The 13,341-nt window shown below is 38.0% G+C and overlaps 1 protein-coding gene across 8 annotated transcripts in view; it reads right to left on the reverse strand.

The window, feature by feature from the left end:
* TFPI (tissue factor pathway inhibitor) overlaps positions 1-13,341 on the reverse strand; it is a 60,353-nt gene that overhangs the window by 18,159 nt on the left and 28,853 nt on the right. For 3 of the 8 annotated variants that reach the window (XM_053948005.1, XM_053948004.1, XM_053948003.1), the window contains exons 2-3: positions 8,931-8,978; positions 6,356-6,475 (exon numbers count right to left, since the gene is read on the reverse strand). In XM_053948005.1, the coding sequence (XP_053803980.1) occupies positions 6,356-6,470 (115 nt within the window). In that variant the 5' untranslated portion in view covers positions 6,471-6,475; positions 8,931-8,978. Of the gene's footprint in view, positions 1-6,355; positions 6,476-8,737; positions 8,814-8,930; positions 8,979-10,750; positions 10,770-13,341 lie in introns of those variants that run through there. The other 5 variants (XM_053948006.1, XM_053948002.1, XM_053948008.1 and 2 more) reach the window with 5 other exon arrangements.

The following is a 13,341-nucleotide window of genomic DNA, read 5'->3' on the forward strand; positions in this document are numbered from 1 at the left end:
TGCTCTTTGCAGTGGCCCAGGAAGAACACAAAAAAAAAAAGGAAGAGGAGAGGAGTTTGTATGATCATGTAATCATTATAGATTTCTACTATTACTAGTTTGTTTCCAGTATTAATTAAAAGAAGGCTTATGATATGGTGAAAAGGGAACTTGTGCACTTACTACCCACCTGCTCTATGGATATCTAATTTTAGCATCTAAAATTTACCTCATTATGCAATCTTTGAATTAAATTCTAAGAGCTGAGATAAATCCTCAGAAGCACTGAGGTCCATGGAAGTTTACTGGTTTTATTTAATTTGATTATAACTATCAAACTTACAGAAAATAAACAAATTTCAGCACTAAAATCTTTTCAAGAATAGCATTTAAGCCCTTGAAAAACTAACAACCTCTATTACATGATTACTAGCAACAGAACAATTGTAGCACACAATCAGATCCTCCAAAAGTGGACCATTTGGTGTTAAAATACATATAAAAAGGATTCAATTAATAGAATTTAAGTTCTATGTAAATATTCAGTCCCCAAAATAGTTTGTGACTTATGCAATATTGGTGAAAATACATTTTCAGATTTTGAAGCTGGGTATAATAGATTTGAAAATATCTGAATACTGTACAATAAGAAATATTGATGAAATAAAATTATTAATTATAACAGGTGTTAGATTTGGTAAACTTGCTGTGAAGCTCAGCTTGCCAAACAAGATTTCAGAACATTTTTTCTTTCCAGTTACATTAGCTGGGTCTTCCTGAGTCCACAAAGATTTTATATTTAGTAGTCACAATAAATGCCAGGTTGGACTTCAAAGGTTCTAAAGTTCTCCAAAAGGCTTGAGAATCCTTTGGAAGGGACTTAAAAAGGCTCAACTTAAAAAGTTGAGAGGATACTGCATTGCAAAATGAAATTTTGGATTTCCCCTGCTCAGTACCAGGGAAAAATACCTTCAAAACACCAAAGTTTTCATAAGTTATCAAGTCACTCCCAAAATGCTAAAATCAAGCACTCAGAGCTCCACAGAAACCAATCCAACTCAGATGTGTTGGGGTGAGGGCTGGCAGCTGGTTTATGAACACGTCATTTTCTTGGCACCTGAGAAATGAGATCCCCTCTGTGACCTCTGCCAGTGGCCCAGTTCAGCCTACAAGAGGTTGTGAAAACTTACCAGTGGTTTCTTAAGCACTGAAATTTCAGACACACAGTTATGTCTGCTCGTTTTCTTGCTGCATTGCACCACCCCAGTGTGGTGGGCTATCCAAACAAAACCAGTATGCAAGCATTGTTACAAAACTACACCAAGAGGAGGAACAAATGGCTTAGCAGAGTTCATCCTGGGAACTTTCTGGTCTCCACTCCTAGCCCACTTCCCATCAGAACCACGGAACAAAATCATTGTTTTGGTTACCTCCTAAGGCCTTTCCCCTGCAGTCACAGGGATGCTGTTAACCACCGTCAGATGTCCTGACATCTGCTGAGAACATAATGACTAACCGTGTCACACTTCTTGGCAATCTCTCAGTTCCCTAGGAATGCTAGAAAGCTGCCATAGTTTGAGTAAAATCTGTACCCTGTCAAACCCCCAGGGGCCAAACCCTCCAACTCCAAACAGTAACCAAGTGACTCTGAAGAAAGAGGTCTCCACGGGATTCGTCGGAACTGAATCATTCTTCTGTCTGGAAACAGTGAAAGAATTCTTCCCCATTATTTTACACCTGGGAACACTTAACTCACACAGATGATATAAAATTAGCTTTCCTTCTTAGATTAGAGCAGCAGATGAGAGGGCAAGCAGGAGTAGATCAGCACAGACACACATCTGCCTGTACTCGTTTCACTTGTGGAATATACCTTGACAAAATTAATTCTTAGTGTAAAGGCTCATCCTCTGCTCTTGAACACTGGGACAAAGTGTTATTACATTTTAGGTGCTGTGTGAAAAGCACAGGATAGGACATTTAATGAAGATGTCTGTCAGGAACGTCTGTGGAAATTCCTCAGCAGGAACAGAGGAAGATAACACTGGAACACTCATCCAAGTGAAGTAAAACTCCAAGCAATCTGAAGCAGTCAGTTCTAGGATTTCACTACTCTCCTTGTAAAACAGCCCCTTTTTTTGGTAATATACTGCCTGAATATTCTTTATTATATACTAAATAATATTTATTTCCTTCATGCATAGACAAAATAATTTAAACCCATACATATACACACATGGTAAATCAATTTCAATTTTCCAATTCACCATTAGTGGCTTGCAATTCAAGGCTGCTGCAGGAGAGAAAGTTGTTTTCTATACTCTCAACCTTGATTTTGGGCTCTCCAAGTTGCTTCCTTGGCTGCTTGAAGCCTTGGTGGTGCAGCAGCTGCCCTGCACTCACCGCATCACTTCAGTAGCCCAAACCTCTGTCTACTTTCTTTTTATGGGAAAATTTTGTCTCCTCTTAATTATCTCCATACTAAATAAACTCCTTTCTTCCCATCTTTTTATTGGCCTTGCTTTCTAATCCTCTCATAACTCTTATTTGGATGATTCCTATTGGTCTGGATTTATGATAAAATGTGCTGTGGAGAATTAAATATAATCCCCTATCTGACGCATTACTAGTGGCAAATAGAGTGGAATAATCATCCTTTGGTTTTTTCCCTTAATCCAACACAAAATCACTTGCCTTTGTTTTTAAAACAACATTGAACTAATTTTGTAATGCTATGTAACTTCCATTGACTTTCCAGCAAATAGAACCTTGTTATAGAGATACTTCAACATTAATTTTCTATCTTGTATTTATGATTGCATTAATTCTTCTCCTTAAGTATAGCACATTGCATTTGTCATTTTAAAAAATTAATTTAACCCCTCATGTTAGATCTGATTCTGTTGGATATTTATTACTCATCCAATTTAGACATCTGGTCCAAATATATGAAGAATTCCTGAATAATTGTAGGACTGTATTAGCCTAGACCAAGACCATTTTGTTATAAATACATTAAATAATGATTACAGCTGGTGTTCACTGTCAGACAGAAGTCACTACTTCCCATACTAAAACTGAAAAAAAAACCCAGCAAAATCTCCTCTCCCTTTTTTCCTCCTCCTCCCCAACTTTTTAATGTAATGACTTCCTTGCATCAGCTGCATGAGCCCTAAACACCCATTGCTGTGTTCTAACAGTCACTGCACTCCCCAGTCTGTGTTAAGACCAAAGTAATGATCAAAAAAGCCCATGAGATGGCTGACAATGAGAATGAGCTCATTGCAGGTATTTTTTTGTCACTACTTTCTTCCTCCAGTCCTTCAGCCTTCCTGCTTTTTGCAGCTGCCCAGCAAGATGGGGCCAAGACTGTCCCTATACAGCACAGCCATTCTCACTTTTGTTGTCACTCTGGTGGCAGCTTTTGCCGCTCAAGGGGACACTTTGGACACCACTCCTCATTTCAGTGCAGTCATTTCTGCCCTGGAAGAGGCAGTTTTTCCTCTAATAAGCTGCAGCCAGCCCTGATGCAGCCCTGAGCACACGGGCTGTGGGTGATCCAGGCAAGGCTCTGTTATCACTTCACCAGAAAGCAGAGCAGTATTACAAAAGCAGGAGTGGTGAATAAAGTCTCTCATCCTGTTACATTAGTACAAGTGAAAACAATGCCTTTCCTCTGGATGTAGGCATAACAAAAGACTCTAATTTGGCCTTCAGACTCTTGTGGATAATCTGCAGGATAAAAATACCTCCTTTTAATTAGAAAATGAACTGATTTCTATACTAGACATGCAGCACAATAAATATGAAAGGTAAGTGTGTTATGGAGGAGGTGCTTTTCAGAACAGAGAGATATGAATTGGGAAAATAAAGACCATGTCTATTTCTGAATATTTATGCAAAAATACTTTGTTTTAGTTTGCTTAGGTTATGTGTTCTTAACTTTATGAGAATTTCCATGGTTATCCTTAATTATAAAGATATGCTGCCATCTTTGCAGCCTTCCTGGGCAATGTCTCCCTTTGATAAGTGGTATCAATACTAAGCACCTTGTCACTAATGAATAGCTGTTTCTTTTCTCTCCATCTTTGTCAATTTGACAGCTTTCCACCCACACACTGTTCAGTGCTCTTCCTACCCTGTGTTTCCTACATTTTTTTATAGGCGGGCACATTTATTCTTGGCAAGCTTTCACATATGAATAAAAAGCAATTCAATTTGTGAGTCATTTTCTTCAGGCTTTGGAGCATCAGCTAAAGTGCTGCCTACCACATAAGGGATTAATGAACCATATACATAACCTGGTTATTTTTATACCTTTCATTGTTTTATTACACTTATCTATTGATGGAAAAATGACAGATTTTGCTGGAAGGGAACAAATGAAAAATATTTCTATTACATTGGGCTTGACCCTGCAATCTTGATTATTACTGTAATTAAAATAGACAAATTCCCACCTCTTAAATTCACAAAGCACTTGTACTCAATGTGATCCAAAAATATGACATTAAAAATAATGGATGCACACAATTAATTTTATACTTTAATACCTGAAATTTATGGAATGCTGGGGTAAAATGTCATTGCTTTATAATCATCTAACTTCAAAAATAGATGTTATCAATGATATTGCAGCCCACAAAAATGTCAACATTTAAACTCCGAGTCCAGAAGGCAAATCTTGAGAAACCACAAATAAAATTTTAATTGACAACAATCCAAATATTTAGTTTAAACAGTATAGCAAAAGCTTTTTTATTGTAAACACTGCAACTGAGTCCTCAGTAGTCACAAAACCAAGATCCTAGTTTAATATCTAAGCCCCACATCTGATAGGATTTTACTTCAGAATTAAAGCCAGAAGTTCAGAAATGTTTCTCATACTAAATCAGTTAGTGGTCACATAATCCTAAGTAACCAGCTGCAAAATAACCACTGAAAAAATAATCCTCAGCAAAATGACTATTCAATTTCCTTGAGATTATTTACTTATTTTCTTTTATAAACAAAGCAAATAGAGGAAAAAATTAAGCCAGTGGATTTCTTGTTATGGTGACAAAGTGTGCAAGCTGATTTGGCCTTCATGACCTGCAAGCTTGGCTAAGAATTTATACAGCATTAAGAGTTGTGGGGCAAAGATAAATGTGACTTTGCTCTCAAACAAAAAGGGAATTTTTGTACTTCAGAGTTTAAAAGAAACAAGTTCATTCTGAATGAACCAGTCTTTACTACACAGCCATTCTAGTCATACACTTAACCTGGAACATCACATATTTTAAATTGTAGTGACTAATTGTGACATGGTCCTATCTTAGTGTAGCCATGACTGTGCACAGCTACTCTTTCTGCCTCAAAGAGCACTGGTGCAAAAGTCTGATAGAGAGTAATAATCTGGATGGAAATAGGAGAAAAGATAACAAAAAGCTGCACTTTCATTTGCACTTCAAAATCAGACTTGTCAAACAAAAGCATCCACTTCAGAGTCCTCTGCAGCTTAGGGAAGTGATCACAGTTTCAAGTCATTTCCTCAAAGGAAAAAGGAACATTTTAGTGTGGCCCCAGCAGTGTATTTTTCCCTCATCTCTCTCAGAATTGTTTGTGAAGAAATTGAAATACCCTTCACAATGATATATAGTCTAAAATTCTGACAGATCTTAATTTCAGTGAAGTAAACAATGATCTTACCATGGTGAAAAATCAAGAACATCCCCATTTCTAAAATTCACACTGCTTTTCTAACAAAAATTTTCAACTGGTGATTTTTTAGTCATAGAATTGTAGAATATCCTGAGTTGGAAGGGATTAACAAGGATCAAGTCCAACTCCTTTACTTATTCAGTGATATCAAATCACTTGGGCAATACAAAGATCTTTGTTAAGGCCCAGGAAAGCTACCAGGACAACAATTGTATCATCTTTAAATCCAACTTTGCAAATTAACTGTGACTCAAGAGATCTGTGACATCAATCTACAATGGTATTAATCATATGCTTTTTCTGGGTGAGGAAATAAAGCCTGAGCTAACCAGCTCTATGTTTCCTTGCCTGAACATTGAACGTTTCCATGCTCTTAAAGCAGAGCTTTAAAGGTATCATCTTGATACCTAACCCAGTGTTTGATTAGGATTAGATGTTCCAAGTATCTTGGTAAACAGAAGCTCCAGCAGAAGGCAATTTTGCTAAAGCTTGATAATTCTAAGCATCTCTCTCTTTGTTAGAGGCCATTTTTAGCTCAGTCTCAATTTCCAAAGTTTCCCACAAAAGTTCTCAAGTACAGAATTATATTTGCAGTGCATTTTAACATAGTGGGCTTTGGTGTTTGAGTGTTTGGCTTTTGTTGGTTGAATTTTAGGTGTTTTCTAGGATCTCTTACCCACAGCATGCTCTTCTTTGCTGCCATCCAGCTCAGCAGTTGTGTGCCCGGCGATACAGAAGAACAGCAAGATAAAGGGTGGAGGTAAGGCATGTCCCTCTTTTCTTCCCTTCATCTTCCCTGTATGACAAAAATGAGAATTGACAAACTCAGTCAGGTTCCTAGAGCGTTCTGCAGAAGTCATTAGTGGGGCAGAGCACAGCCCTGTGGGCAGGCACACTAACTGGGAGCTTTGCAGAGAATGTGAGCTCCTTTAGCGTCATCTTCTTGCAAGCACAATGAAACACAAGACAAGCTGGGCACCCCCACGCTTGGGCCAGCTCCCAACAGGAGCAGTGCAGGCTGTGCACAGCATCTCTGCCTCGCTGCAGTGTCTCCTGAGCAAACACAACCTCCCAGATCTTCCTGCTGACCTTCCCAGGAGGTCACACAGGCCCAGAACATTGGGTCAGGCTTGGGTGGAGGTGGGATGAGTGGGGTGAAGGATTTGGTAATAAAATGTTTAAATTCTTCTGTAGTTCAATTACATCTTCTTATTCCTAAAGGAAGAATGAAATCCCAGATCAAAGTGTACTTGGCACTGGTTTTTCAATTAAAACCCAAAACCTCTAGAAAAAGTCCAGGTTTTCTGACTGGATGTTCAACTGCCCAGTAACAGAACTTTAAAGCTGTAAGCCTCTTATCATATCGGTATAATTTTTTTAAACATTCTGATATTTTTATTGTTGTATTTGTATGGAGTGAAAAATTCAAAATACTTCATCTATGATATTTGTCTAAGTAAAATGTCAAATGCACACATTAGTGAAAAACGATCATGAGAAAAATAGGAAAATAGGAAATGTTTCAATTTTAAATAGGTCATGTTTAACGGTCTCATTATTTCAGCCACATTCTGAAAGCTTCTGAGAGTAAATAAAGCCTTTTCCTCCACAAGGATTCTAGCTTAGGACAGCCAGGCATCAGTCCAGCATTAATATTCTACATTATTGTGTTATTCATGTATATTTCATACAGACAACTCCTTAGGAACTGGCATTCTACTGCTCCCAAACTCCCCACCTTTTAATGAGACATTCTATAACAGACTACAAGAATTTTACTTGACAGAGGAGATCAAAGGTCTGCGGGTAATAATTGGCACTGATTTATTTACTGATTTAATTAACCACTTTCATTTAGTGCCATTAGCTTCCCTCAGGCTGAAATACAGGTAGCCAAGGCAGACCACAAGCAATTAAGGAAGCTCCCAATTACAGATCCTTACTATCTGGCCTTATAATCAAACCTTTTTCCTCCTGACACCCAAACAAAAATAGAAGCAAGATCTCAATGTGTTTTTTGCCAAAACTAGGAAAGTATAAAACTCAGTGTCATGTCCATGAAGCTTGCAGCCTTTGGAGACAGGACTTTTATTATTTTTTTTTTTAACCTAGCAATCTCTTCAACACCACTTTCTATAGTTCCCTGAATGTTTAGTCACAAACTTTTTTTTTTTTTTTTTTTCTTCCAGTGTGGTATTTATCTCTAACATGATAACTGGAAAAAGAAAAATAAAACTAGTGTTTCCCATAGTAGCCAAAAAAAGACATCCTTGAAAAAGGCCTAAAGTGATATTGCAATGCCCGTAAAAGTGACTCATTCTTGCTGACAGCCCAGGAAACAGAAACACACACACAAAAAGGCAGATGATATAATTAAGTAGAGGGATTAATAGCAAAAGGTAGGATCTGCATAGCCAGAGGTCCATTTTAGCACACCCTAAAATTAAAGATTAAGAGGTTCAACTAGACTATAACAACTAGATCACAAGACTTCTGATATAAAAGCAGCCCTTCTTCAGTTCACTATGGTTCAGAGGCATTGTCTTTGCCCTGGGATATCTTGCACTGCCTACTAGGACTTGTGTGACAAAGGTTTCATTAGTCTTATCTGCAGCATTGTCTCCCAGCTGGCAGAGTCAGTGATCCCTTAAAAATTATTTTATTACATGTACTGGTTTGGAGCTGTTTTCTCATTCCCTCAGCTGTAAATATGAAGAATGGAGTGAGCAGGAATTCCATCACCTCTGTTCTGATGGTGATACCCGAGTCAGTGTTGAGCTGTCAATTAAAGTGATTTCCACCAGAGCCTTGTGCTGTCACAGCAGCTTTTTTAAGTTCAGGCAGTGCACTGTGAATCATGAGCATGCAAATATTACTGACTGAAAGGAAAAGCTATGGAAATCCCACCCCCCCATTCCAAATTATCTCCCTTTTTCTGTGCCCTGCTGTAGCAGCTCTCATAGTCTGTGTCAGCCCTGGGACCAGGGACTCCATCTGCTTCCTCCAGGAACTTCAAATTCCCTCTTGTCATGAAAGAGAATTTTGGTTGGTTACCTACCTTTCACCATTTGTCGTAAATGCTTTTCTGCTGCACTATTCCAGTCTCTGAAATTACCTAGTGAGAACTGGAAAGTGAAGTGAAGTGAAAACTGGGAACTATGGAGAAAATTTGAAAAAACTAATGTTTTTATTAGCTTTTATGCTGAAAAGTTGTATAACCTGATGTCACTGTTTCAGATACAAATTCCCACCTTGTTTCTGCTTTTATGAAGGTTGTGAATGCTGCTTTCCAAGCACACCTGGTAAAAGAATTGAAAAGAAAAACCTTGTCATATTTTGAAATGGAAATATAAAAAAAAAGTTTATTAATAAACCCAGCACAAGAAGTCCCTTCTTTCTTATATGCCTGTAGACCTCTTGCCTTTTCATTATCCTTGTTAACTTCTTTCACTCTCGCTTTAAAACTGTCTTCCATTTCCCCAGCTTAGGTCCAGGACCTATTTTTTCCCTTCTGCTGGTCTGTTCACATCTGGCACTAGGTACTTCTGCCATCCTGTCTCCATCCAACTTCTCTTGTGACACAGCTCCAGACTCTAAATTCCTCCTCCACTGAGTTCTCCTTCTTGCCTGGCTCAGTCAGGAGTCCCATCCATGACCCAAGAGCTAAGAACTGGATCTAATCAGGTAGGCAGAGCTGTAGTGACAGTAAGCCTTGGCTACAGAAACTTGCAAACAATTTTCCTAACTCCCTGGCCAAGCAGTGCAGAGCACCTGATGCAACAGTCAAAGTGAATTATAACTTCTGAAATTAAGACTGATTTATTAAAATAACTGCACTTTTTACAGGACCACTGGGTTTGCCTACAGCAAATCACATAACTAGTTCATTTCCATTTTGATATAACTTTCAACAGGGAAAAGAAATCTTTTGGTCCTACCAAAATATTTTTACATGTGGGCTAAAGCAAATAACTTGTTTACATAATTTCATAAATCTTAATAAACAAAAAACACCCACTACACTCAGGCCTGAACTGCTCAGACAGAAACTACCCATTGGTAGCAAAAATATTGGCCATCTGATCTTATTTTCAAACAGGGAATGCTTTCAGTATCCTAATAAAAACCACTCCAGAGCACAAGATCCACTAGCAACGCAAACAAGCAGCAACATTACTTACATCTAAGCACTATAAAGTGTCTAACCTGTTTTTTCCCCTAGCAGTTTGGACTGGAAAAGTCAAGTCCATGTGTTATGGACATACAGAATTGAATTTAGACATCAATTAACTTAGCACAACCTGCTTTTCTAGTGGGTAGAGTAATTTCAGCACTATATTATATGTATGTAACCCAGTGGTGTGTAATTTCCCATTTGAACACACTGTGGAAGCATGACTACTCAATCAGGTGCTGAAAACACCACAGGCAGGCACAGGAGGAAACTACTGCCACAGTGATGCCTCTTGTGACTGGTTTTGGTCATACCCATTCACCTTTTGTCACCTCACCATCACATCAATCACATTTTCACACAGGTTCAAAATGCAAATTTCCCTGCTCTGTCAGGCAAGTTTAGCTCACCTGGTCAATCTTCCCAGCTGGGGTCACCACAGACACTTTTCCTGCAGTGGATGTGACTGTCACACAGGTTAGAAATGCTGGAACTACCTTCAGTGGGAATCACCCAGGATTCAGACTGCCTCAGATTATCACCCTACAGCCACTTTAAACCAACATGAAATAACAATGCCATAGAAAAAAAAGGATTGTATTGCCTTCATCTCCCACAGTGCCAGCTCCTCTGGACATAGAGCAAATGCCAACATGCTTTCTTGAAGTTCATAAAAACAATACCAATTTCCTTTACATAAAATCTGTATTTCTAACTTACTTGCTGCAACTGCTCTTTTCAATGTAGTTACATTAAAATTAGTTCTCTTGGAATGTTTTATTTTCTAAAGGAAGGTTAAATTTTCTGAAAGAAATTTGAACTTTCTTGTGGTCCAACTTATACCCTGGGAGTAAAAAGCCTAGTTTTATTTTCTCACTAAAGTGTAAATCTAATTACCTGATTCAGAGCTTCACTCAGTTACTCATAAGGGAAGGTGGCAGCAATACTAAAGATGGAAATAAACAGCTGTATTAACAGCACAGGAAGTAATTAAAAAAACGAACACAGAGTTGTGAGAGAAAATGAAAAGGATTAAAATAAATCTATTTTGCTCTGAAGTAACTATGAGGGGAAAGGAATTCTACAATTCTCCATATGGTTTTGCTTCATTCTGTCCCCAGGGGCACTCTGCCCCCATTGTAAAGTTAAAATGGTTTCATAAGACAAACATACAGAAGTGAGTAATTTATCCTTGTTTTCAAGACAGTTTTCCTGGTTTCACTGTGAAGAGCAACTTCAGATAGGTAAGAGTCCATCAGCCCCTCCTGACTCTCTAGAGAGAAAATCTGACTGTTCAGAATGCAGCCCAATCAAACAACATCAATAACTACTGGAACTTGACAGATTTTAAACCCTTTGCTCAAAACTGAGATAGGACAGTCATGTAAACCTCAGTGCTGTAAGTTTTACTGATATTTTTTTTTTTAATTTTAAAATTTATTTTCTTCTTCCTATACAAATGCTTTGAGTCCTTCTGGCAGACATTCTCAGAATGAACTGAATGCACACCAACAAAATGATGACAGTAAAAAAGCACTTAAAGCAGATACCAACTTATCTTACAAAGCAAGCTAAAATTACTGCCAGAATCACCTTTTTTAAAGTAAATGTAGATATTAAAGCAACTTTCTAGAATGTGAAAGACTTTGTAACAGTTTTCTTTTTCCAGAGGAGATTTAATTTTTCAGAAAGAAACCTAATCCCACCGATACATCAGTGGGAAAAGTCTGTGTTCTGTGCTCTAAAAGTGATCCAAGATGCACAGAATCAGAATAGCATAAAGGATATCAGTGCCCCTATGCTGGTGAACACCTGGGTACCAGTGTCTGTTTCTGTTTATTCACTTGGAAGAGTTATTTGAGAAACAAGCAGTCCTTGCAGGTAGAACTGGAGCTGAGTAATTCTCCTTTTCTAACTGTGGATCTGGACATGTTCTGAGAGTCTGCTAGGTTGCTCCTTCTTTTACACCCTTGCTTTGTTTCCAAGATCACTTTTCCTTCCATTTCTTAAAATTTTCTTTTCCCAGAAAACTGGGAACTTTTAGAATGTTGTCCCTCACTTCCCTATAGATCTAAAATAGACACCAAAGAGTCAAATTTTTACCGCTGGGCTTTCAAGATTACTCTCCAATGAGATTAGGGATAGATAAACTCAATGCCATTAAATATCTATCTGTCCTGAGTCAGAAACATAAAACTATACTTCAGCATTTAGAATATTACTAGATGAATAACAATTAAGTTTTCATGAGCAATATTAGTAAATTTGGGCACTGCACTAAAAAACTAAATGCACCTTAAATGTCAGGTGGCTACACCAGAGAGCTGAAATGCTTTAAAACTCAAAATTACAAACTATGCAATGCACAGTGTGAGGACAAACACACAGATTACTGAAAGGCAATTTAGAGGGCACTCGGTGACTCTCTGGCATAAAAGCCATAAAATATTCAAATAAATGAATTCATCAAACAATTGGTCACGTGGCTGCTTTTTAATGAACCATTTCACATGAGGCATTATTTGACAAGAGAAAAGGTCCGAGCAGGATGTGCTTTAATCACCTTTACCTCCTCAGCATTGTTCTGTGCACACTACACATAAAATAAACTTGATTATAATTCTCAAATTCAGCTTAAACAATAATTCATAGGAATCTGCTGTGGATACAGATATTTGCTGCCTTCACAGACAATAATAAATGTCTCCTGGTGAAATTAAATAATGGGCAGAAGGCTCCAAAGGTCAAAGGCTGACAGCTTTGCCCAAGTAGGTGCCTAGCAATTCCTCAGCACGCCCTTGCTGTCCCTATCTGCACTGACAGCTGCACTTCCTGTCTCTGTGTCTGCCCATAAGACACTCAGGAAGGAAGGTTTATATCTTTACATGTTTCCCATGACACTTTCATGGCTAATTCCTGGAGCACTGAGTCAGACTGACCATCCACACGCTCCTCCCCCAATCCAAATTGCTATTTTTCTCCCTACCTCTAATTTCCCATTGTTATGGGCTTTTGCCTCATTTAAATTGCAATTTTTTAAAACATATTAGCCAATTCTAGCAATATTTTAAATACAGGCTAGTATCACTTCTTTGTTTTACACGGTTACTAAAAATGAAGTTTACATAAATTATTCTAAGTAAAATATTACAAAAGTCACGAAAAATATTCTGTTTTTTTGAGGTGCAGCATGTGTTTGTTACACTGATACGACTGGATGCCTCATTCACTAGTTTCTTGTAAATTTCAAATATACTGTGAGTGAAATTGGCTTATCCTTAACAGCTTAATTTGATTCTCCTAAAATCTTGCTGTATGTCTCAAAATATTGATTGCTTCAGATACTAGTTGTCTCAGACTGATTTGAAACAGCCTGACAGAGCACTCTGCTTGAATCAAGCCTCTTGGATCCACTGCAGTGGAGAAATTGCTTCAAAAAAGCAAGAGCTTTTCTTCAAACTCAAGCTATTGTTCAGAATGAGCTTATT

This window comes from Vidua chalybeata, chromosome 7 (assembly GCF_026979565.1).
Source record: "Vidua chalybeata isolate OUT-0048 chromosome 7, bVidCha1 merged haplotype, whole genome shotgun sequence".
Taxonomy (NCBI): domain Eukaryota; kingdom Metazoa; phylum Chordata; class Aves; order Passeriformes; family Viduidae; genus Vidua; species Vidua chalybeata.